The sequence below is a fragment of the Halyomorpha halys genome, unplaced genomic scaffold (genome assembly GCF_000696795.3).
Source record: "Halyomorpha halys isolate HHAL.00 unplaced genomic scaffold, Hhal_1.1 Scaffold423.1, whole genome shotgun sequence".
In the NCBI taxonomy this organism is placed as follows: domain Eukaryota; kingdom Metazoa; phylum Arthropoda; class Insecta; order Hemiptera; family Pentatomidae; genus Halyomorpha; species Halyomorpha halys.
In genome coordinates, this window is record NW_027105827.1 from 692,435 (window position 1) to 719,218 (window position 26,784).

General features: G+C 29.8%; 1 protein-coding gene across 1 annotated transcript in view; it reads left to right on the plus strand.

Moving 5' to 3' along the window:
* tai (taiman) overlaps window positions 1–25,990 on the plus strand; it is a 120,101-nt gene extending 94,111 nt beyond the window's left edge. The window contains exons 4-19 of the mRNA XM_067053540.1: window positions 7,270–7,398; window positions 8,616–8,912; window positions 8,997–9,221; window positions 9,753–9,982; window positions 11,147–11,789; window positions 14,408–14,515; window positions 15,712–16,057; window positions 16,144–16,371; window positions 16,503–16,684; window positions 16,766–16,996; window positions 17,094–17,285; window positions 18,201–18,304; window positions 19,673–19,808; window positions 19,931–20,032; window positions 22,052–22,238; window positions 25,517–25,990. Of these exons, the coding sequence (XP_066909641.1) occupies window positions 7,270–7,398; window positions 8,616–8,912; window positions 8,997–9,221; window positions 9,753–9,982; window positions 11,147–11,789; window positions 14,408–14,515; window positions 15,712–16,057; window positions 16,144–16,371; window positions 16,503–16,684; window positions 16,766–16,996; window positions 17,094–17,285; window positions 18,201–18,304; window positions 19,673–19,808; window positions 19,931–20,032; window positions 22,052–22,238; window positions 25,517–25,728 (3,552 nt within the window). The 3' untranslated portion in view covers window positions 25,729–25,990. The remainder of the gene's footprint in view (window positions 1–7,269; window positions 7,399–8,615; window positions 8,913–8,996; window positions 9,222–9,752; window positions 9,983–11,146; window positions 11,790–14,407; window positions 14,516–15,711; window positions 16,058–16,143; window positions 16,372–16,502; window positions 16,685–16,765; window positions 16,997–17,093; window positions 17,286–18,200; window positions 18,305–19,672; window positions 19,809–19,930; window positions 20,033–22,051; window positions 22,239–25,516) is intronic.
* Window positions 25,991–26,784: the final 794 nt, after the last annotated feature.

The following is a 26,784-nucleotide window of genomic DNA, read 5'->3' on the forward strand; positions in this document are numbered from 1 at the left end:
AAAAAAAAAAAAAAAAACAGTCACGCAGAACTTTCCTTCTATATGAACTATAAAAACTCCTCCAGACCAAATCCATAATTTATTTTTTAAAAATGAATATTTAAGAATTTATTTTCTTTTTAAACTTGATTAAAAAACCATCAACGATTTAATAAGCCTTGATTATTCCTTCTAATATTTTATATGTTTTTTTTTTTATTCAGATTCTAATAGTCGGCAGTTAGTTGCTCCAAAGCAGCAAATTATTGAATAAATCAACAATATCAAATAATAGCCTAAGCTAAGTAAGTAATCATCAAAATAAAATGATACTATCACTGAGAAATTATCATCACCACATCTAACCAATGAATGTGAAAAATCACATTTTTTTAATTTACAAGTTTTATTAATTTACTAAAAGTATTTTTTCACAATAAATTCCCCAAAACACATGGATTTAAAGTAGTAAAAATGTTAGGAGATAAAAGATGTATTCAAAATGGAAAAATTAAAAGTAAAAAATAAAAGCTCTTTTCTGGTCTTCTGGAGAGTAGTTTGATTGAAATTGGTTAGTGAGAAGTACTGGCGGGGATGTAAAGAACAAACTAAAACTACAGATCAATATATGCCAGTAAATCCTTCTAACAAATCTCATACACTTGAAACAAAGCAGGAAAAAATACTGTTCTAGATATGTATTTATATTTCATGTACAGCAGTCAAACCTCTCAACATTGAATTTTTTTAGGTAAAGAAATTTTGAATTTGTATAAGGAAAATATACTGTTTAACTAATTAAATTTCTATACAACAAATATTAAGTAATATATAAACAAAATGAAACGTGAATGTCATCAAAAGGACTTTAGTTTACATCCACAAGAATAGGTAATATTCAAATAAGAAAATATTTATGTTTTCTATTTTACACAATAAAAAATCGAAAAAGACCTTGTTTGAGAAAAAATTATGATACCAACAGAAGCGAGATTCTCTGAATTTATTTCCTAATACTGAGCGAAATTTTTATATTAAATGAACTTTTTTTCATAACGTGGCTACTAAATAATATCATCAAATGTGAAAGAAAAGTTCGATAGGGGATGAAATATCATGATGTGGCACAAAAACATGTCATATCAAGTATGGTATGGTATAAACTATTTACACCATGATTCAGTTGTAAGACATTTGAAATTTTTAATGGAAATGTTTAAGGTTTGATAAAATATATGAAGCAGTATTGAAATCTGTGGAAATAATACAAGATAAGAATAATAATAGTACAACCCAATGTTAGTACTGCTAACATGGAGAATAAAGTGAATGAATATATTCTAACTTAGACAGTCTTCTAAGTCTAGCTATATGTGGCTTGATAAATTTAGAAAGCGATATAATCCAAAATAATTTTTAAATAAATATTTTTGATTTTTTCTTTATTTTTCCTAAGACACTAAAACATTTCTTTTGATACTTTATTAATCTTCAAAAATTACCATAATTCTTTTTGTATCAGCAAGGTTCAAAAATTTTTATCTTTCTTTACTTTGAAATTTCTATATATAAATTTTTTTTAAAGAAACCTTCATGTCTGATCTAAAGATGTTGGACTGTATAAGTAGATCATCTAATGAGCAAAATAATAAAACTCCATATTCAGAAAAGTAAAGTTAAGGATTTACCTTGAGTAGCATATTATTAGGTGGTTTTGAGTCCTGGGGCTGTGATTCTTCATCCTCTTGGTTAAGTAGAATTTTTAATATTTGATGTCTATTACGTTGAGCAATAATCCCTCCACCGCCATCATCTGATTCCGTAGATGGTCTCTTTGTCATCAAAATTTTTCGAAGTTTTCCAGAATCTTCCTCCGGAGGCTCTTCCTGAGTTGTCTCCTGGATGGGTGAAAAAGCATATGGGGTGGAAAATGGTGTAGTGGCTGGGGATTGAGCGGGAGGATTTGAATATAATGGGCTTTCTACTGGAGTCAAACTCTGACGCGATTCCGGTCTTTCCCAGACCCTTTCGTCACTGCTAAGGTCCCAGGTCGAAGAACTGGGGAAGATGTCAAAGTTAAAATCAAGGTCATTTGAGTTCAGAGTGACGGAATGAAAAGCGGAGCTGTTGTTAAGGGTGATGGTGTTACTTAGGTCTCTGTTATTAGCACCATTGACACTAGCAATTAGGGGACCGCCGACTCCACTTGTTGAAGAACTTTGCTGTTGCTGTTGCTGTTGATGCTGCTGCTGCTGGTTACTATTGTTTCCACTACCGGACTGACTATTGCTTCCCGCAGGGGATCCAATTTCCATATTGACTTCGTTATCCCTATAAACAAGAAGTAGATAATATAAATAAATACACAAATGTAAGTATAAGCTAAAATAATATAATAAATTGATTAATAAAATACAAACTGGTGTATAATAACATAGAAATCTGTTGGGATTTGTGAGGACTGAATGTACAAGTTCCGCATTCATATAGTAAAACTAGAAAGAAAATAAGGAATACTATTTGGATTAATGAGGACTGAATGTAAATGTGCCACATTCAAACATTAAAAATAGAAGGAAATAAGGAATACTATTTTGATTGGTGAGGACTGAATGTACAAGTTCCGCATTCATATAGTAAAACTAGAAAGAAAATAAGGAATACTGATGAGGACTGAATGTAAATGTGCCGCAATCAACCAGTAAAACTAGAAAGAACATATGGAATACTATTTGGATTGGTGAGGACTGAATGTAGATGTGCCGCATTCATATAGTAAAACTAGAAAGAAAATAAGGAATACAATTTGGATCTTAATGTCAATTCATTATTTATATTCATAAATAATATAATAACTGTTTTGGCTATATTTGTTACTATTTTGTTTTCTTCTTATCAATGATAGCAATTTGTTCCATCAGGATCTTTATCTTGAGATGATCCGTTACTTATATCAAGTCTTGCAGATGAAATCAATGGATATAATGTACTATTCCGTGTAGAATTAAGATATAGGATGATATTACTTTAGCCTTTTCAAATCGAAAGAGCTACTAAGGCTCTCAAAAAGTTTCTATTTGATATTATTTTTTATATTTATTTTATACAACTATTAAATTATACTAAAATTGACCGACCGGAAGTGGCATTTTATAGAATGGATTTATTACATTTTTTCAATAATTCTTTTTTATGTTTTCTAGAATTTCATAAATCCTGTAGTTTACTGGAATACTTAATTTTTATTGGGAATCTACTTCAAACCGCGAAAATTGATGTTAAATATTATTGGAAGACTTTATTGTATTCAAAATTAACTTATGAACGATATTTAGAGAGGTCAGTTTTTCCAAAAATGTTGGGCGAATTTTAAGAAATTATCTGCATACCTTAGGTAATCGGGAAATCCGGTACTAATTATTATAAAATTTTGTAATTTCCTGCCCAGTTTTGGAAACATCCCTGCTATTAGTTAGTATTACTAAGGTTAACTGTCGTATATTTCAGATTTAGCTTTTGAAGTGGTTTATTGAAGGATGTCAAGAAAGTTTCGATTGTTGATAATAACTATACCGAACTTTTTCGTTCTGATCTGGCGAAAAGTTAACTGTTCCTAATCGACTATCATAATGAAATGATCATAGCAGAGAATGCCTTATGAATAGTTAAAGAAAGGCAGTCATCGTTAATTTGGATGGTTTAATATTCGTTTCTAATTTTAAAACTTTTTTGGTTAATTAGGCCTATTGGCCATGTCTCTTGGACACAACTTCTTGTGCGATCTCGAGGCAGTTGAGGTTCATAACAGTGCCTGGGCTTGCCCTTGCCCTTGGTAATGAGGTACCCCGTCCTAAGCTCCTAAGTTGTCAGCTCATTGGCAGCCATTTTTCTTTCTGCAGGGTCATAAAATATTTCACCAGTATGGTACTACCAAGGGTTGGGGTAAGTGTTCTAGGGCTTGTTCTCTCAGTTCAGATTTGCACTTCGAGGTTGGTGGAGTGTCTTGGTCTTCATTTCTATGGCGCGGTCTTCATTTAGTCTACAGCCGTGGTCTAGGATGCGGTTCATAATCCGGTTGGTATTAATAACCTTCAATATGTGTTTAGTGTTATTTATAAGTAATCAGAGAATATTATTTGCTATAGTGGTTCAATTTATTTACAAATTATCAATCATGCCTAATTTCTAGTTTACATCACTATGATTCTTGACAGCCCTGAGGCTACCCATAGCTCTTATTACAGTTGTAATAAACCAAGGAAATATTTGCGTGTTTCTAAAACATAGCTCAATTTTTAAAACTGAAATATAAAAAGGACTAGATTTTAGTATTTATTAGACCTAGTTATAGCAAAAAAAATTAATTCTGATGGGCCAATTTTGGAAAACTACTGTAGATGGACAGAAAAGTTTTAAACTAGTATCCATTCCTATTGTCTAATGCTCTCATGGAACAATAGTTTTATTACAGTATTCGGGCAGTGAAAGTTTAAATTATTGGTCAAAAAAAGTAGCGGCTAACTACCTGGAGTTTCGCCAATACAGAAATTAAATATGTGTCTTGGTCTTCATTTCTCTGCCACGGTCCTCATTTTGTCTTCAGCTAGGATGCGGTCAATAAGCCGGTTGGTATCAATTACCTTCAATATGTGTTAAGTGTTATGATCAGAGAATATTATTTGCTATAGTGCTTCAAGTTATTTACAAATTTTAATATTTTAATAAAAAAATGTAATCCAAGTGACCCAAACCCTTCGTAGAATTATTAATGTTCAGTTTTAAATTGATGATGTTAATTACATGAGAATTATACTAGCCACTTGTAACATCATTATTCTTTTAATAATTTGTTGGCTTTATTAAGTAATTTAAAATCTTAACTTTAATTCACTCTCAATGCAATACTTGGCATGGTCCAGATTCACTGCTACCTTCATCATCTATGTCAACTCCACTGCTTTGAGGAAGCTACGTTGAGGATATCTTAGTAAAGAACAAATATATTAACATTAGTTATCCATGAAAAATTTTTAATGAATAGTTGATCATTATTTTCAAAATTATTTACCTGCATGTTCTCATACAGATAGATAGGGCTTTGCTGCTTGTCTTCTAGTAGTGTCTGGGGGTGGTTTGATGAGGAACCTGCTGTTAAACGTCCTAGGCCTAGGGGGATGGTAATCGTTTGACCAACTCATGGGTAACAGCCAAGATAAGAAGCTCGCGTGGTCTCCGTGATGGATAATGTTATACACTGGTTGACCGAGAACCTCTTTACAGTGATATTTCTGGAACTGAGTTATATTCTCAGTTATATTATGATGTTTTTCGAAATGTTCCATGGCGCCATTGGAAGGTATAAATATAATAAAATCCTCGAATTCTCAGTTAGAAAAAAATATATGAACAAAAGTAACCTTTTTTTTTTTACCTTAGAAAGTACGTGTTTTTCATTTTAAATGCATACTAATTGATTGGTCTCTTTCTAAAGAATATGAAAACAATATTGCTGATTCTATTAAGCGGTATTATATTTACGAAAATTATAAAAACAGTGTGGCTTGGGGTAAAGTAGTTCCCCCAACATTTTTGTTTTTAGGAAAAAGCATATCATATTTGTTTTTTACTCCTCAAAACCATTTTTCGAAGAAATTAAAAATTTTCACCTCGATTTATTATTATTTTATATTTATTACTTTTCCTTTTAGCTTAATATATTTACTTATTCTATTCTATATTTGCATATTTTTTTTATATTAATATATTGTAATTGGGGACAACCATATTGGGTATTATGTATATTTTTTTACTATATCTAATATGGCTATATATATTCTTTTATACTTTAACTTAAATTTATTTATTTAAGTGATGGAAAATTTTGTAGAATTGAAACATTAGAAAAATTAAACATATTTAATGAACGATAAAAAGCTGGAAAAAATGTGTAAGGGAGAAATAATAAAAAGGAAAAAAATATCATGTATAATTCTTGTACATAATGTAGAAATTTTTACTATGCGACAATTTAAAAAAAAATGGTGTGACTATTTTTATTAATAGATTATAAAGAATTTTATTTTACTAGTTGTAAGTATGCTGTGTATAAGGCAACCCAATGATCTTGGCCAGCACAACACTTTTTCTTATAAAGTGTTTTTCTCTCTATCTCGCTCTCTCTCTCTATGCACCTTGGATTTCAAATAAATAAAAGTTTTCAAAGGTTTTATTTTATATCTCCGGTTCTAATTTGTTTAATTAGATCTGGTTTGTGCTCTTTGGTGCAGTTTATAGAGCCCTAAATCACTCCCAAATTTCGTGTAGATTGGTTTAGTAGTGTTGAAGTTATTTATATTTTTAATTTACTTAAAATCAAAGTATTTAATTTAATTATCAAACTAAAATCATTCTATTTTCATGTATTATTATAATTGGGTGGTTTATTATATTTGTTAATAGATATTATATGTATTAACATGATCATATATCATATAGAAAGGATATTATAGGATAATAGGTGCTTTTAATTGTCTCTTAGAAAGCTTGGAAAGCTTACCAAGATACACTTTGTAAAAGCTTATTATATAATTTTTTTTATTCACATAACTCAATTTGGTTAAAATTAATAATTGTTCTTTTTACTCCTTATTATTTATCGTAAATTTTAACTGTAATATACTTAGTATTAATTTCGACTGTAAGAAATTATTTGTAGTGACGTGATGTAAATCGGTTTGTAATGATAATGAAGTAATCAGTGATAATACCAGGTATATTAAAATACATATAATTTAAATTATTAACTATAAAATAAACAGTTGTTTATTTTTGGCTTAAATTGTTCATTAAAAGATTATAATACTGAGTATTGATGTTCTGTCTTAAGACTGTTGGCTGCACTTATAAACCTGTTGTATTCATCCTATTTTTGAGGTTATCATCGTGTTCATAGTTATATTCATATTTACAAATATGTATTAAAAGTAAAAGTATCAAGTAATAATAATACCAAATGGTTGTTTGATTGGTGTACTTTGGTGATTAAATAATATGCTGGAAGTTATGAGTAAATTAATTTAATTTTTTTTTTGAATATCATACACCTGAACCAACCATAACCCTCCTCTTCTCGCCTCTTTATATTTTATATTAATCTACCTGATATACTTGAAAATTAAATTTAAATATTTGATTTTTAAAATAATTTTTTTTTAACATTAAAATGGAATCTAAAAAGATTATAATATTATATATTTATTTGAAACCATTTTGATATGGTTGTGACAACAGTTTGCTGCCTTACAGATCAAGACTATAAAGGGCGGAGCAGCGACTAGCGATGCCGTCCAGCAAGGAGAAGTCTCATCCAGCAAGCCGACAATTTTAACTAATGAGGTTTTCGGGCCGCTCTTACTCGAGGTAACGTGAAATTCATTAGTTGTTGGTTTGCTATTTTTATTTTGGTTGTTTATATTTATCTGCTTAGTTAATTAATTACTTAATTCCATGTTTTGGTATTTATCATTTTATTTTCTCTCAATTTTTTTTTAATACCACATTTAAATAATATTAGCTAGAAAGAAGTGATTTTCAATACTTATACAATTGATCTAGAAATGTAATTTCAGCGAGTTCTTTTTCAATTTTTAAAATAATATTTCTTTTTTTTTTTAAAGCTACTCAAATTTATATTAAACTAACTGACCCGGCAATGCTTCACTATTGCTTGCTATATTTGAGGATTTATATGCATTTAAAGAAGACATAGTTTGATTTATATTATTGTATTTAGTTTAAATCAAACATTTACGTGTACATCATTGTTAAGATTTGGTAACATCAACTGAAACAATATATGCGATGAAATTCCTTTTTAGCCCCTCAAAAAACCCTTAATGGAATATTTTTTTCTTATTCTTCGGAAAGAGACAAAATAATAGTGCAATCCTGAAGTAATTCGGAACGACTGGCTTAAAAAAGTGTGCTAAAGGATTTTTTAGGAGTTGATATTCGTTTTTAACACCTTTAGAAAGTCTGAAAAATCGGAAAATAAAATTTTTTAGCCCAAAATTTTCACTCTTCATCGGTTTATGATTTCTTTTAAAAAATAAGGTGAATAAATCCGATAAATCGAGGTGAAAAATTTCTAATTTTTAATTTCTTCGAAAAATGATATTGAGGAGTTTGAGACGACGCAAAAAACAAATATGATATGCTTTTTCCTAAAAACAAAAATGTTGACCTATTTTACCCCAAGCCACGCTAAATTTTTATAAGTATAATACCGCTTAGTAGAATCAGAAATATTGCTTTCATATTCTTTAGAAAGAGACCAATCGATTAGTATACATTTAAAATGAAAAACATGTACTATCTAAGGTAAAAAAAAACGCTTAATTTTGTTCATATATTGATTTTCACCCCGCGAATTCGGGGATTTTACTATCTTTAAACCTTCATGGCGATACGGAACTTATTGAAAAAAACATCACATAATTCGGTCCAGTAATTCAAAGTTTATTGTGGAAAAATATTCGACCATTCTCTTTTGTAATATAGAGATTATTCAATATTTGTATTAATTGTTAATTGAAAAAAAAAATGAACTCTGAATTCATTACCCTCTTTTTTATCAGGCTTTAGAGGGCTTCCTGTTTGTTGTGAATCCTGAAGGAAAGGTCGAGTTTTGTACTGAGAATATAACTCAGTTCATCAAATATCGCCGTGAAGAGGTTCTGGGACAACCAGTGTATAACATTATCCATCACGGAGACCACGCTAGGTTCTCATCTTGGCTGTTACCTATGAGTTGGTCAAATGATTACCATCCCCCTAGGCCTAGGACGTTTAACTGCAGGTTTCTCATCAAACCACCCCCAGACACTACTGTAGAAGAGAAGCAGCAGAGACCCTATCTGTATGAGAACATGCAGGTAAACAATTTGGAAAATAATGATCAACTATTCATTTAAAATTGTTGTGGATGTCTAATATTAATATATTTTTTCTTTATTAAGATATCCTCAACACAGCTTCCTCAAAGCAGTGGAGTTGATAAAGATGATGATGGTAGCAGTGAATCTGGACCATGTTTGATGTGTGTTGCTAGAAGAATCCCTGCTTGTGAAAAGCCTGCTGGCTCTCCTATTGAGCAGTTTACTATGAAATTAAATACTTCGGGAGGGATTATCAATGTAGATAATACTGGTGTTTCAGCTCCTTATTCCCAATATTTCAGCAAGGTAAAGCAATATTTAATTTCTGTTTTGGCGAAACTCCAGGTAGTTAGCCGCTACTTTTTTTGACCAATAATCTAAACTTTCACTGCCCGAATATTGTGATAAAACTATTGCTCCTGGCCAGGAGAGCATTAAACAATAGGAGTGAAGACTAGTTTAAAACTGTTCTGTCCACCTATAGTAGTTTTGCAAAATTGGCCCGTCAGAATTAATTTTTTTTGCAATAACTAGGTCTGATAAATACTGTAAAATCTATACAATCTTATATTTCAGTTATAAAAATTGAGCTATGTTTTATAAACACACAAATAATTCCTTGGTTTATTACAATTGTAATAGGAGGTATGGGTAGTCTCAGGGCTGTCAAGAATCATAGTGATATAAACTAGAAATTATGCATGATTGAAATAATTTATGAAGCCACTATGATATTTTTTTGCCCATGGTACTTTACATGTTAAACTAATTTTCTAATGTTCTTCGAATTACTCAATATTTTCTTATAAGTATTTTATGAGGTTATGGTATTTTCAGGATCATCTCAAGAATAGGAATTTAGATGAACTTGTGCAGAGTAGTGATGTGCCCAAAGTAGTAGCTCATATTAAAGAAGCGCTGTCCACAGGACAAAGTTCCTCATCCATTTACAAACTGCAAATTGGCCATGAAAAATTTGTTCATGTACAAACGAAATTCAAGCTGTTCAAATCTGCGAATCGCCAGATGGAAAATGACTTCTTAATGGCTACTCATTCAATATTCGGGTAAGTAGTTTATTTTGTCTGCGTTAAAACTGATTTTGTAGAATTGTGTTTGGAGGGGCATCACTGGAAGGATGTAGAGCAAATGGTGGTATCGGCATCGAACCTTCGGGTTCATTAGGTCTTCATTATTATTATTAATTACATCATCATCATCAAATAAATGGAAACATTTTATTCTCTCATGTATTTATCTCTTGGCTCAGACAATATTTATTTTATGAAGGTCTTATGAAATGAATCTTGAGATTTCCACTGTGGTTGTTTGTAGTATACTTCTGCATAGCCATAAAGAAGGCCTCAATTTCTAGTAATAGATTAGAAAAAGAATGGGGATGTGTCTTGCAGATAGATGCCCATTTGGATGACAAAGAACATAAAATAGTTATAAAAGATAAATAAATATAAAAAATAATATCAAATAGAAACTTTTTGAGAGCCTTAGTAGCTCTTTCGATTTGAAAAGGCTAAAGTAATATCATCCTATATCTTAATTCTACACGGAATAGTACATTATATCCATTGATTTCATCTGCAAGACTTGATATAAGTAACGGATCATCTCAAGATAAAGATCCTGATGGAACAAATTGCTATCATTGATAAGAAGAAAACAAAATAGTAACAAATATAGCCAAAACAGTTATTATATTATTTATGAATATAAATAATGAATTGACATTAAGATCCAAATTGTATTCCTTATTTTCTTTCTAGTTTTACTATATGAATGCGGCACATCTACATTCAGTCCTCACCAATCCAAATAGTATTCCATATGTTCTTTCTAGTTTTACTGGTTGATTGCGGCACATTTACATTCAGTCCTCATCAGTATTCCTTATTTTCTTTCTAGTTTTACTATATGAATGCGGAACTTGTACATTCAGTCCTCACCAATCAAAATAGTATTCCTTATTTCCTTCTATTTTTAATGTTTGAATGTGGCACATTTACATTCAGTCCTCATTAATCCAAATAGTATTCCTTATTTTCTTTCTAGTTTTACTATATGAATGCGGAACTTGTACATTCAGTCCTCACAAATCCCAACAGATTTCTATGTTATTATACACCAGTTTGTATTTTATTAATCAATTTATTATATTATTTTAGCTTATACTTACATTTGTGTATTTATTTATATTATCTACTTCTTGTTTATAGGGATAACGAAGTCAATATGGAAATTGGATCCCCTGCGGGAAGCAATAGTCAGTCCGGTAGTGGAAACAATAGTAACCAGCAGCAGCAGCATCAACAGCAACAGCAACAGCAAAGTTCTTCAACAAGTGGAGTCGGCGGTCCCCTAATTGCTAGTGTCAATGGTGCTAATAACAGAGACCTAAGTAACACCATCACCCTTAACAACAGCTCCGCTTTTCATTCCGTCACTCTGAACTCAAATGACCTTGATTTTAACTTTGACATCTTCCCCAGTTCTTCGACCTGGGACCTTAGCAGTGACGAAAGGGTCTGGGAAAGACCGGAATCGCGTCAGAGTTTGACTCCAGTAGAAAGCCCATTATATTCAAATCCTCCCGCTCAATCCCCAGCCACTACACCATTTTCCACCCCATATGCTTTTTCACCCATCCAGGAGACAACTCAGGAAGAGCCTCCGGAGGAAGATTCTGGAAAACTTCGAAAAATTTTGATGACAAAGAGACCATCTACGGAATCAGATGATGGCGGTGGAGGGATTATTGCTCAACGTAATAGACATCAAATATTAAAAATTCTACTTAACCAAGAGGATGAAGAATCACAGCCCCAGGACTCAAAACCACCTAATAATATGCTACTCAAGGTAAATCCTTAACTTTACTTTTCTGAATATGGAGTTTTATTATTTTGCTCATTAGATGATCTACTTATACAGTCCAACATCTTTAGATCAGACATGAAGGTTTCTTTAAAAAAAATTTATATATAGAAATTTCAAAGTAAAGAAAGATAAAAATTTTTGAACCTTGCTGATACAAAAAGAATTATGGTAATTTTTGAAGATTAATAAAGTATCAAAAGAAATGTTTTAGTGTCTTAGGAAAAATAAAGAAAAAATCAAAAATATTTATTTAAAAATTATTTTGGATTATATCGCTTTCTAAATTTATCAAGCCACATATAGCTAGACTTAGAAGACTGTCTAAGTTAGAATATATTCATTCACTTTATTCTCCATGTTAGCAGTACTAACATTGGGTTGTACTATTATTATTCTTATCTTGTATTATTTCCACAGATTTCAATACTGCTTCATATATTTTATCAAACCTTAAACATTTCCATTAAAAATTTCAAATGTCTTACAACTGAATCATGGTGTAAATAGTTTATACCATACCATACTTGATATGACATGTTTTTGTGCCACATCATGATATTTCATCCCCTATCGAACTTTTCTTTCACATTTGATGATATTATTTAGTAGCCACGTTATGAAAAAAAGTTCATTTAATATAAAAATTTCGCTCAGTATTAGGAAATAAATTCAGAGAATCTCGCTTCTGTTGGTATCATAATTTTTTCTCAAACAAGGTCTTTTTCGATTTTTTATTGTGTAAAATAGAAAACATAAATATTTTCTTATTTGAATATTACCTATTCTTGTGGATGTAAACTAAAGTCCTTTTGATGACATTCACGTTTCATTTTGTTTATATATTACTTAATATTTGTTGTATAGAAATTTAATTAGTTAAACAGTATATTTTCCTTATACAAATTCAAAATTTCTTTACCTAAAAAAATTCAATGTTGAGAGGTTTGACTGCTGTACATGAAATATAAATACATATCTAGAACAGTATTTTTTCCTGCTTTGTTTCAAGTGTATGAGATTTGTTAGAAGGATTTACTGGCATATATTGATCTGTAGTTTTAGTTTGTTCTTTACATCCCCGCCAGTACTTCTCACTAACCAATTTCAATCAAACTACTCTCCAGAAGACCAGAAAAGAGCTTTTATTTTTTACTTTTAATTTTTCCATTTTGAATACATCTTTTATCTCCTAACATTTTTACTACTTTAAATCCATGTGTTTTGGGGAATTTATTGTGAAAAAATACTTTTAGTAAATTAATAAAACTTGTAAATTAAAAAAATGTGATTTTTCACATTCATTGGTTAGATGTGGTGATGATAATTTCTCAGTGATAGTATCATTTTATTTTGATGATTACTTACTTAGCTTAGGCTATTATTTGATATTGTTGATTTATTCAATAATTTGCTGCTTTGGAGCAACTAACTGCCGACTATTAGAATCTGAATAAAAAAAAAAACATATAAAATATTAGAAGGAATAATCAAGGCTTATTAAATCGTTGATGGTTTTTTAATCAAGTTTAAAAAGAAAATAAATTCTTAAATATTCATTTTTAAAAAATAAATTATGGATTTGGTCTGGAGGAGTTTTTATAGTTCATATAGAAGGAAAGTTCTGCGTGACTGTTTTTTTTTTTTTATTATTATTATTAACATCTAGGAGAATTTTTTACAAGCCCTTTCAAATTTCCTATTTTCTGATGTTGCTATGCATTATAGTCTATTATACATTTCCTTGCAGTGATTCTACTTATCATTTTATTATAGACATAATGAAATAATTTTACTTAGTACTTATTAATAAGAAATTGTGTATTTCTATATATAGAAAAACATTTTCACATATTAAATATTATAAGCACTTTAAGTTGTGACATTTATTACCTCAGAGCAACTATATAAAATGTAATTTATGTATAAATATGTATACCTGTTTGATATCTTTTATGTGAAATCGGTGCAGTTGTTCAGAAAATTTTGTAATAATTTTTACTTGACCATAAAGAAGAAATCTTTTTATTTCATTTTATGGTATGTTTATAAAACAGTAATATATATTTCTGAATATATAAATTATATGCACTGTTATATTTTTAAAGTAATAAGTGATAAATTTGTAATCTTTTGATAACTTCTTAAACAAAAGATATTTCTTTCTTTATAGTTCATGTTATTTAAATATTTTTCTTTATAGTCTCTCTTTGTTTTTTATTTGTATTAAGTTAAGCAGGCTTAATATTTAGAGATTAATAAATTTGAAGTTATTCCCAATCTAGGAGGCACTGGATATAACAATAAAGCCATTATATATTGTTTACAAAAACAGCAATAGGAATTCAAAACTAACTTTCACTAACTGATAAATACCCAGTCCTAAGTAAACAGATTGGAATATCTTTGTCTCCCTTCTTTTTATCTTTTGATTTGGTGAACAGTCACTACTCCTTGTTTGAGATAAAATTATGAAACATGTCATTTGATCTTGTTCAGGCAGGTATTTGTGCGCCCTCCTTGATTGAAAAATTTTTAATTAAGTTTTTATTATGATGTTTATTTGTGATACTTTGCCTTATTTTGATGTATTGTTATCCCAGCTTTTGAACACCCAAAGTGATGACGATGATGTTGAAGCAAGAGCTGGGTTGAAGAAACAAAATGAGCTACTCCATCAGCTGCTAAAGGAAGAGGATAACAACCGCGAAGTAAGAAATATTATCTCATGCCTCTTCAAAATTTTTATATTCCGTTATCCTCCCTACCTATTACCCAAAATTTAAAAAAAACAGTGCCCCTGTTTGGTTATTTGAGATAGTGTAATGACAAACAATACAGTAGGACCTCAGTATAACAAACCTCACTATAAAAAATTCTTTGATATACCAGATTTTTTTAAAGTCTTGGATGAGGAATAGAATTCATTAAAAAATATAGAGCATCTAAACAAATTTGTATTTAACGGATTAAGAATTTCAAATTTACCCTTCTGTAACAAATCTTAACAACCGTAACTTTTGTAAATCAAAAAGTTCCTCTTCATAACAAATCTTTATATTATATATCTACTATATGTTTAGGTATCGAAGTATAAAGTATGAGCATTTCTTGAGATGAATCTTTGCGAGCTCTTCTCCAACCTTCTTCCTCCTTCCCAGTGGTGTTTACATAGTTTTATTTATTGTTTCGATCTAACAGAATTAGTTCTTTTCATAATTAAAGCGTGTTGCACATGTTATCTACTAGTGATGACTAAGAAATGAAAGCAATTGCATTAATAAACATTGAAGCAATTGTGCATATTAATTAAATTTTTGTAAATATTGGTATATTTAATTTCTGTATATAAAAAATGTAAAAACATTTACTATAAGTAATAATTACCACTACTTTTCTCATAGCAGACATATTAATCATTTTAATGAGGCTTGAGTTTTTATTTAGAGGTCCACAAATAATACTGAAAACTTCAATATTACTAAATTCTAACCATCCCAACCTCGGTATAATGAATTTTTTTAAAGCCTCTTGGGATTTGTTGCATTGAGGTTCCTCTATATACATATGAAATATTTTTAGCTGTAAAATTTTCTTAAATGAATTTTATGGACATGTTTTGAGGTATAGATGTATAGGAAATATAATCCTGGACAAAATTAGCACATCACTTTATATTTTATAATTTTTTGTTTACTTCTTTATTGGAATTAAATGAAATTGCTCTAACCAGCATGGTATTTGTTGGTGTTGTCGAAATCAGAACTAATCCTGTTTAATCCTCTAAAATCATCTTCTTAAGTTGAAAGAAGAAAAGAGTATATATGTCTGATAAATTTAATGGTATCAAATGTTGACTATTTGCTAATTAACAGTTTCATAGTTGCATATTTCATTATTATTTTAGAACCAGCAAAGCGGTGATGATATCCTGAAAAGTTTGGGATTCAGAGGAGAAGGGGGTGATGAAAATAGAGGGGGTAGGAAGCGCCCATCGTCAGATGAATGCGAAGACCAACCTGGCTCAAAAAGATCCTCTTCTTCACTGCTGGATGCTGTTCCTCCTCCCCCAAATTCCTCAACCCCTTCGGCAGCATCGGGTAAATCAAGGCTTTGGGAAAAGAACCAGATGCTTGCGTCTCTTTTAGCAAAGCGTCCGACTACTCCAGCTTCAATCCCACCAATACCTGCTTCTGTGATTTCGGCCACACCACAGGATAAACTGCAGCGTCTTGTTAAACATCCCCAAACCAGTAAGATATTTTGATATGTTTTATTACATATAATTTAAAATTAATTGATTTATAAATATATTTAACTAACTAATAAAATCTTTAAGGAAAATACCGTTATAATTCGGGCTATGCTTGTGATACAGTAACTATCACTGTTTCAACAGGCTGGTCTGGGGGTAGTGTCCAAACCGGCGCTGGCTCACCAGGACAAAGTAGATCAGGTAGGAGTCCAGGTTATACTGGAGCAAATACTTGGGATTCTGCTTCTTCAGATCCTGTCCTTTCCGACATCCTGGATCAAGTAATAGAGATAGTACCCGATGTTAATACAGGTATGATAAGTCTTGGAGGTAATAATTATCTTTATATTATGATTTAATTTTACTTTAATTATACATAACTGGAAATATTTACTTCACCAGTTATCTAACCTTGATTGATGAGATAAAATTTGAATTGTTAGATGCACCAGTGCTGATGAATATGATCAACTCTATGGAAACTGAGACCCAGCACCCGCAATCAGCTCAACAACAATTCGCATCTCAGCATGAATTTTTGAATGAAAAGATGGCAATAAATGCTATTCAAAAGTCTCTGATGCTCTGTGAATCTGCTGTTAAAAGCCCTACCTATTCAAATACTGTACGTACAATTTCTAATTATTTTCTCTTGGGATACATTTCTTATTTATTTATTTATTAATCTAATACTTTTCTGTTAAAGATGTCTCAGGGGTCACCTCAGCCACAGCCACAGCCTCAGCCCCAACCCCAACCCCAGCCTCAGCCCCAGCCTCAGCCTCAGCCTCAGCAACCATTTCATCCTCCTCCAATGTATCAACAGAGGCAAAGGTATCCCCTTCAACAACAACAGCAGCAGCAGCAACAACAACAACAACAACAACAACAGCAGCAGCAGCAACAACAGATCAGACAACCATTCAACATCTCTCCGGTAATTGACCATTCCAATGATAAATAGTGTAGATATTATGTAGAGTACCCTGTGTATTCATTTTATTGATTAATTTCTTTTTATTTGTTGCTAACAGATGATTCTAGCTCAGCGGAATAAGCTTCATCACCAGCAGCAAATGCAGCAGAAGCAAAGACTGCTCCAGTTGCAGCAACAACAACAGCTTGTGATTCCGTCTAATGCTACAGCGCCAAATGCTGATCCCGCCCTCCATAATATTGATAGCCTTATCAATAATACAGTTGCTCCAAATGTATCCCTCCAGGTAGTGGTTTACTGGAATATTTCATTATTGTTCTATAATTTATTTTTTAAGGATGATTGTTGAATCCCCTAGCTCTTTTTTTTTCTTTTTCTATTTTTAAAGAAATAAATTAGCTTTAAATTACCTTAATTTTCATATAGATATGTTTTTTATTTTTGTAATATTTGTATCTGTAAATACTGCCTAAGAACCTCAATTCTTCCAATTTAAATTCCATTCTCTAGACCTTTAATATATGAAATTGACCCTATTACAACATTCTCAACTCTTTTCAAAATGACTAAGTAATATGAGCAATCGTCTTTAATTAGTGTAAGACAAGAAATGCGAAAAAAAGAATTGTCAGGTTCATGATAACAAGTACAATTGTATAATAGCACAGCCGAAAAACAGCTGAATTTTTGGAAATGAATGAGAATGTTGCAGTAAGGCCAGTTTATCATTTTAAAGGTCTAGAAATTGGGCTGTGTAGTGGAAACTTTGATAATTTAAATGGAAAAAACTAATGTAATTAGGATAAATTTTTCTTCAGAATAAAAATAATATTTTGAGCCCTTGAAGTATACTGAAGCAGTATGTCCAGGAATTAATTATTAGAGTGAATATTGCCTCTCCCATCCTGTCCTATTTCTCACTGTAACAGCTCGCATTATCTTACTTTGAAAACATTTACTTATAGTGAGTAGAGCAATTTATGAAAAATTTACTTATATTGAGCTAAATTTTGTAGTTAATCATCAAAATTAGGAAGCAGGATGTAGAACAGATAGCTTCTCCAAATTCTTATAATAACAATTATAACTTTCAGTTAACTATAACTTGATAATTTTCCATTGATTTATTCAGAAATTAATTCTTATTATGACTAACAAAACATTAATTTAAAGATTATAGGTTAACATTTGCATTTGCTTGCAGAGATCAAGTAGTGTTCCTGATTCACAACTGTCTCCTGTTGGTAGTTACCCAGGTCTGGGATCTGTTCCATCACCAGGACAGAGAAGGGCTTACTCACCTGTAAAGTAAGTTTGTTGTACTATAATTATTGCTCTAGGATCATATCATGCGCATATATTATGCGCAATCATAAAAAAATTAAAAGATAGCTAAACGCTGAGTTATGTTGACAGTGATATGCTCACTCTTGATTCATTGTTTTTTTGTCATTTCTTTTTTTGAAATGTGATTAATAATTTAATTGTTTAGCATAATAAATAATATTTTATTAATCAAACAGATACTATTAAATTATAAAATATATAAACGTAGAAGAAATCTCAAAATTATATGTTGTATATAGGCAGACTCCATTTTAAGTTGTTTCAGAATTACATTGCTAATAAATTTGCAAAAGGAATGTTTTATTTCAAAGTAAGTTAAAAGCTACAACACATGACAAAAGTTTAATTTTTTTTGTTTCAAAAGAAGCCATACAAATATTAATTTAAATGAAAATTAAAGCTATTAAATTCGTTTTTAAACTATAAATAAAAAAAGATGAGTGTAAAGGAAATATGTTTGACGGCTTAAAAAAATAAAATAAACTATATCGCTACAATCCACAAAGGGTCAGGTGTTCAATAGTTTGTAAGGAAGTACTGTTTCTTGAACAACAGTTGGAGGTGATTTCTTCAAGATCTCGTTCGATTGCTAGGTTTTTTTCCCCAACAAAGAGTATCCACTCTGTTTAGACTGGGTGTATGGGTGGAAAGCTCCTGAACCCACAAAAATGACTCATGGCGAAAGTAAGAGAATGAATAATTATTTGCTACTGCCAGATTCAAATTTGGGCTTGGGAGATTGTAACACAGTGCCTAACTCACTGAGCTAGTGCTCACCTGATAACATTCCAACTCAATATGAATGAATATTCCATGTATTTAATACAAAAATAATTGTAAAAATCTCTTTATTTTCTTATTTTTGAATGTTATTTCTTCTGTTTATTGCAGCTCTTGTGAATTATTATATCCATTATATAATTTAAAAAATAAAAAATCTATCAAAAAATAAAAATTCTGGTCATTATAGTTTATACAAGAATAAATACAGGTAATTGCATATTAAAAGATTTTATGAATGAACTAAAGGCCACAAAACATGGCCTTATGTACATATAAACATTTTTGTCAGTTTTACTTAAGTGGACTTCAACTTAACTCACTTTCCAATTAATGTAACCTGATGAGTACTATCTATAATTAAGTTTGTTATAAAAAAAGTTAAGGATCGTGCAATTATTTAATTTAATGATAGAATCATTATTGTATGAAACTGCTGCTTTATGAAATCACTCTGATGTATGATTTGAATACAATTTTTGGACACTGTTGGTCCTAATTTAAAGGTTTCTAATTTATTGACCCTGACCTGTATGTTGTAACTTGCAGCGGCGGGATGACAAGTTTCTCAAGCGCAGGTGGCACAGGCCCGCCTGTGTCAGGGAGTGGACCTCAGGCTAGGCTCTCCCCCAGTTCTCTGCAAGGCTACCAGCAACAGCCACAACTATCTCCAAGACTCCCTCAGGTTATTTATTATTATTATTTTTTTTAAGCTAGATAATAATTTGAGAAAATTTACAAATATTGTCAGTATTGATTCATAATGTTCTAATTTTTATAATGAAAATTTTAAATTTTTTCCCATAGGGCCAGCAAAGCTACGGTGGCGGTAGTGCCACTTGGTCTCAGCAGAATTCTCGCCTTTCCCTCCAACAACAGGAAAATCCTGTCCTTAATGCTCAGTTAACGGTAAAATATTAAATTATTAAGTTATTTTTATAAAATTAATAGTTCTTATTTGACTCTTGTACAATCTATTATGGATATCTCCAATATCTTACTCATTGGGCAGAACACAATTTCTAGTTATAGAGATGCCAGAATGGATGGGTTGATGGAATTCCAAATTATTGGACTTAAATAATTGGTCCAAAAAAAGTAATTAATTAATTCTTAAGGTCTGAAACTGATTTTTTATGTGAAGTGCTACAAGTTAAGACCTTATATGTGATTGAAAAAAAATTATTTTTTCTTGACTACAGTTCTGGGGTTTTATCACAAATGGATCAATGATAATAGTTATCTCTTCAGATTTAGTAGAAGTTCATTTTAAATTGTGAACTTCCTAATTATAATAAGCAAACATATGATTTATAAAATTTTCACGCACATAAAAGTATCAATTACAGTAGGATCAGGCTGGTCTAAATTTGAAAATATTATAGAAAAGGTCCAACTGATAAGTTACAATTATTTTTATTTTCATTTTTATTTGTGTTAAGCCCCAACTGTGAATTATTACTAAAACCTGACCATACTTATAGTTTAGTCCTATAAAGGTACCTTTACACGCTCGCCAAGCTGTGGTGAACTCGTGCATGTGTGAGCATGTGGATGGGTTATTTGGCTTGGCTGGTACGAGTTGCCTAAGTTTTTTGCCAATCTGTCTTGAGTCAGTTTTTGGACACAGATCAAAGGGCGTTCTTGAGAGCATCTCCACCATTGTTCTTTGTTTAGTTGCAACTGAGAGCTGTTATGAGGTTGAAGGTGTTTGTTGTTACTTGTTATAATAAGTTGTATATTTAATCTCATTTATTTTTATTTAATTTCATTTAATCTCCTTTTATTTTTTTGTAATTAAAATAGTATAATTCCAGTGCAATGGCTGAAACCACTTTTATGTCCACCATGTTTGTCTCTGAAAAATACTAGCATGTGGATACAGTACTTGGATGGTTCTTTTGTTTACTAAGTATTTGTACATGTCTGATTCGCGGCAAGTGGTCAATTTGTAGATCGGCCTTAAAGTTTTATCTCGGGAATGTCAAATGATATAAATGTTATACTAACATGATTTTACTCCTGAAGAATTAACATGATTCTGCACTGAAGAATTATATTTTCAGGAAAAATTTTATCTATTTAAGTCGAAGAAACCAATTATTTTCATCTAAAACCTAATACATTAAGTAGAAGTTGTTATTAGAAAGGTATATCTGTCAGCCAAACTTTTTCTTCTCAATCTTCTTGAATTAAAGGTGTTAAAGATGTTTATGTAATGTAAATCTTATATTTAAAGTCACCATTCTTAGTATTAATACAACCATCATTAAATATGAAGTGTTTATAATTGACTGTCTGAGGAAAATATGGTTGGAGAAAATAAAAATGACACTAAAAGAAGATAAAATATAATATTGCAAAAGTAAGTATTATTACAAAACAAACATTGAAAGTATTAGAAAAAGTAAATATAATCTAAAATCAAACAGTGCTCTATGTAATAAATGAAACAATTGAAATTAATGTGATGGGAATAATGGGAAAGTAAAAGGTATACATGACACAATGAGGAGAAACATAAAAATATATAGGCAAAATTCACATAATAAAATATTAGTCAAAATATTTAAAATATCTTTTATAGACATAAAATTGAAAGTAATAAGACATGATGAACAGAATTAAATAAATTACATATGGAATAGTGAATTAGGAAAGAATCAAAGAGAAAAGAAGGGGTACAACTGTGAAAAGAAAGAAGAAATTAAAATAAACATACAAACTTCTGGAGATTGTGTGAATTTTCTGCTACGAGTAAGTATTGGATCAGTTGCAAGAGTGTATTGGTGTAAAAAGTAAGTCAGTCAATTGAGATTTGAATTATTGAACATTTATTGCATTAACTATGTTCATTCTTTTCAAAAATGAAGATTTTTCTATTGAGTTTTTTAATAATGACATATCTTTCATGGTGATTTGTTTTAGAGCGGTGGACGAGGATATGCCAGAGCTAATTCAGCAGGTTTACCTTCTGTGAGATCACTTGCAGGTCAGCAGCGATTCCCTACCGCAGCTGATCAGCAGAGCGGTGCTGCTTCATACCAATTTAGGCTGCAGCGCCAGGTATCAGCACCTCCACCTCAGCAATCTTCACCCAACCCACAGTTACCAGGTATATACAGTTTTTTTTTTTTTTTATTGTCTCACTTGAAGACATTTTATTTAACTATATCATAAAGACTGAATAATGATTTTTATGTTTGATTGCGTTTTATATATTTCTTAAATTAAGACTTAATTAAATAAAATAACTTTTACTGGCATTTGAAGTAAACATTTTATTTATAATAATCATACTTTATATTCTTTAAGTTATTTTAAGTTAGATATCTTGAAAAATATGTTCTATTGTTTGGCCTTATTAATTATGAATATGAAGACAACATTTTATGAGAAAATAACTGATATACCAATCTTAACAGTTATAACTTGATGAGTATTAATATTTACTATATTTCTATTTTAGCTAAAATACCTGGAATCATTTATTTCTTTTTATTGTTATCTTTTGTTTTTTTAACTTCAGTTTAATTTAGGGAAGTATGAATGGTCGAAAGCTCTAGCCACAAAACATATACTGATCTAGTATCTGTAATAATTTTAAATGTGATTATGAAATAATTTTTAATCAATTAAAAATAATAAAAATGAGCTTAAAAAATAAGATGAAGTCATTAGCATAAAGTTAGATATTTAAATTTAAAAAAAAAATTAAATAAATTTATTTTCTATCATAATAGTACTATAAATTTAATTTTTAAATGTAACAATGTATTATACCTAAATACATATTCATTTCCCCTTGGCTCTAGAGTTAGTGAAATGTATGTACTGATTTTATTACTATTTTTCTTTTAAATATGCTTGGTGTTTTGATTAAAAATAAAAAAGATGGAATTTGATTAATATAAGTAAACTAGATTTTTTTTTTAGTGTATGTGTTTCTGGATATATTGAATCATTTTTGGTGTAATACTACTACATTAATATAAATAAATTTAACTCCGTTTTTTTTTTAGAAATTTATAATTAATCAGAAAATATTTTTTCAGTTAAGTGCTGCATTTTCCTAAATAATTTTATTCATTTTTTTACCACACTCTCCTCTCTCCATTTAGGGTCTCATTTTTAACTTTTGATAGGAAGTACTGAATAAGGAAAATTAAAAAAATTGTTAATCATTCTTTTTGATTTTATAATTATTGGCTACAAAGTAAATTTTAAAAACCTCAATATCTACTTTCACAAGTTGTTTATTATTTTTAAATGGGCAACTCTGTTTTAAAACGAGAAATTGTGGCTGGATGTAAATGTTTTTTTCGAGCGATATTATTAATTTTCAAATTAGTTATTCAATACCAACTTTTTTAAACTCCTATATGACTAGAGGTTTTTTTTTTTTTTCAAATAAACAAGTTCCCCAATTGTTGACTATTTTATATTTATTTTTAATTTGTTGAGTGGCATTGGTGAACTAATTACGCCATGTATTATTTTGTATTGGAATAATGTTTTTAATCATTAATGGAATGTATGGTTTTATGAAATAGAATAGATAGATTTGAAAAAAAAGAAAAAAAAAAAGAAAAGTTTTATGAAAAAAATTTAAGCATGATTTTGCCTGCCTTTTTAATATATAGTATATATCTTCAACACTGCAATATTACATTATTAGGAACATGGTTATGGTTCCTTCTTCAGGTAGTTACTGAAGTGAACTTGAATTCTACATACATTATTTATAATGCATTTTAAAAAAAGTTTTTTTTTTTTTTTGTCTTTTCAAGCGATTTAAGAACATCATATATTTTCTCATATCTAGTTTTCTTCCTTGCTCTTTTCTATATTAGTTTTCTCCCATCGCATGACATCAATATTATGGTTTGTGTATTCTATATCATATAATAGTGCCAATACTTTTTTTGTATTTTTTGCCCAATTGCATACGGATTCTGTTCATTTATCTTTTTAGTGCTTTGAATAGTAGCCATAATTTTTTTTCTAGATTGATATAGCTTTAAAAGCTTCAGGATTATGAATTTTTTTTTTTATTGCATTATAATTTTTGGCCATTAATAGGCATAACTTCTATATTATTTAATATAAGGAATCCTTAAGTTCTTTTTCCAGGATATTTGACACAACAGAATTCTTTTTCTAAATTTATTCATTTGGTAAGTATTTTTGTTTATTTTATTTTATGCTGTTTGTTAGCCAATTATGATTATTATTCAAAAAATTGATATTAAAAAGAATATTATTTATATCTACAGATGATAAACACAGCATATCGTGTTATACAATTGATCATAAAATAAATAAACAAAAACACTTACCTTATCCCTTAGAGAATGCTGCTTATAATATACTATTTATAATCTTATATAAAAATTTATACTTGTGAATTGCTTGATGAAAATTGTCTTAGATCAATTCAGAATAGGGAGTTTGTATGATTGTTTACAGTTATTTTAAAAAAAAATAATCATTTCCTATTTATTTTTACTTATTCTATTCATGTTCATCACCTATTATTTATCATAAAAGGACTTTTTTACACTATCCTGAGAATTTCCTTTGATTGATTGCTAAGTAAACAATAATTATTTTAAATATTCTTAAATGAAATTATTTATGGAACTATCATTATTATTTTTTCCCCCATCAGTTGTAACAATTTCAATATTCCTAAACCCTTTTTTCTATAATACAGCTTATGATTCCGTGCCTATATTAAGTACTTCTGCTCTTGTTTTTATTGATTCTTACCTGTCAGCTGCTATACATTCAAAGATAATCAGAAAAACCAACATAGTAATGTCTGGAGATTGTTTATTCAATGTACAGTTAACAATATATATATATTATATATTAATGGCCAAGATTTTTTATCTAATGATATATTTAAAAATAATTTTTATAAATATTTTATCATTACTACTCCTTTTCTTAGTTTGTAAATAGCTGCTGACCATGAATATGATACAGGTAAAAATCAGTTACAAAAGTTGAATATGCTTATATGATTACATCTGTATTATTGGTGTAAGTAACCTAAATTGAATTTAAAAGCTTTATAGTTTAATTAAAGTATCATTACTTTAATTAATATTTGGAATATTATTTTTTATTTTTTTTTTTAAATTTTCATATCCTGGTAAACAATTAAAATTTTTTGTAAAATACAACTCCCAATTCTGTATCTTATAGAAAATAAAAAATGTTTTATACATTACAAAAATATTTCTTTTTCTTTTATATGTCAAAGAATGTTTTTATTTTGTATAAAGTTTGAAAGAATGATAAGGAAATAATATAAAATGATGTAACGGAATATAAATTGTAAGAGAAGATGGTAATATAATATAAGGTGGCGATAATGGCTTGCAGGTGGCACAAGGGTGGGTTACGGAGGCGGCTTAGGTTCGCCACCACTCTGCCACCACCCGCCGGGAGCGTATCATCCAGACCAGCAGTACTGTTACCAACCAGACCAAGCATATCCCCCTCGTTTACTACTCCACTCCCACGGTAAGTTGTCCTTTCGATCCCCTTCGAATCCCCATTATCCTTTCACGGCTTCTCCTGCCACCACTTTTTAGTTCATTTCTTTTCTGAAGAACAACAGGCATCTTTGTTTTTATGTTATTAAAATTCTCTACTCATTTCCTAAACTATCAAAATTGTAAAGTCAACAAAAAAAATATATTTATTTATATACTTCTTTGTACAGATTAATTTTTGGAGATGACAAATGATATATTTTAAATAATATATACCAATGAACCAAATTTATTTGATTCGTTTAAAAGTTCAGAACATGTTAACTTGCACTCCATATAATTCTTCATGTTTGATAATATTTTTCATGTTCAATCAATATATTTTTCAATAGATAAATTTACTTTTAAAAATATTTGTATGTTATTGTGAAGACCACAATTATATATTTTTTTTATTTATATAAAAACATTAATCAGTTTGAACAAAAAATTATTTTTTTATAAAATCTTACTGTTATTATTATTATTATTTTTTTTTTTCTAAATAAAAGTAAATATGGAAGAAACTGTGAGGAGATACATTTGTTTGCATGTTCCTTAAATCCTGTTCCTCTCACCATATCCTTTTGTGTTTTATGTTGACCCTCAATGTTACTTTATGTGCAAATCTGTGTATCCTCCATATTCCTTGCCAGGGTTCCTTTATCCCTCAGCGTCCGGTCATTTGTTCTTGCACACTGCCAGCAATCACCAAAGCACCGCCGGTCACCTTTGAGGCCGCATCACCACGGGACTACCGATGCTTTGGTTGCAAATCATGCTTATATATGTTTTTATTTTTATGATTCCTTAAAACTGTTGTCAATTCACATTTTGGCTAGCTTTTTGCAGCAGGGCTATTCATCCAGTTATTGGTATTTAAATAGTTATTATGTAAGTAAATTAAATTAATGTATCTTGTTATAACTACGAAAATATAAAAGAATCTATATACATGATATTGCAAATGTATAGTAAAGGATTCAGTCGACGACCTTAATGTGCTTACTTGTACTGATAGTGGATGAATTTATGTCAGTTTTTTCACTTTTGAAAAATAATGTAAAATTTTTATAAATATAATATTGAGTTGTGTTGTTTGTTTCTTGAAATCCC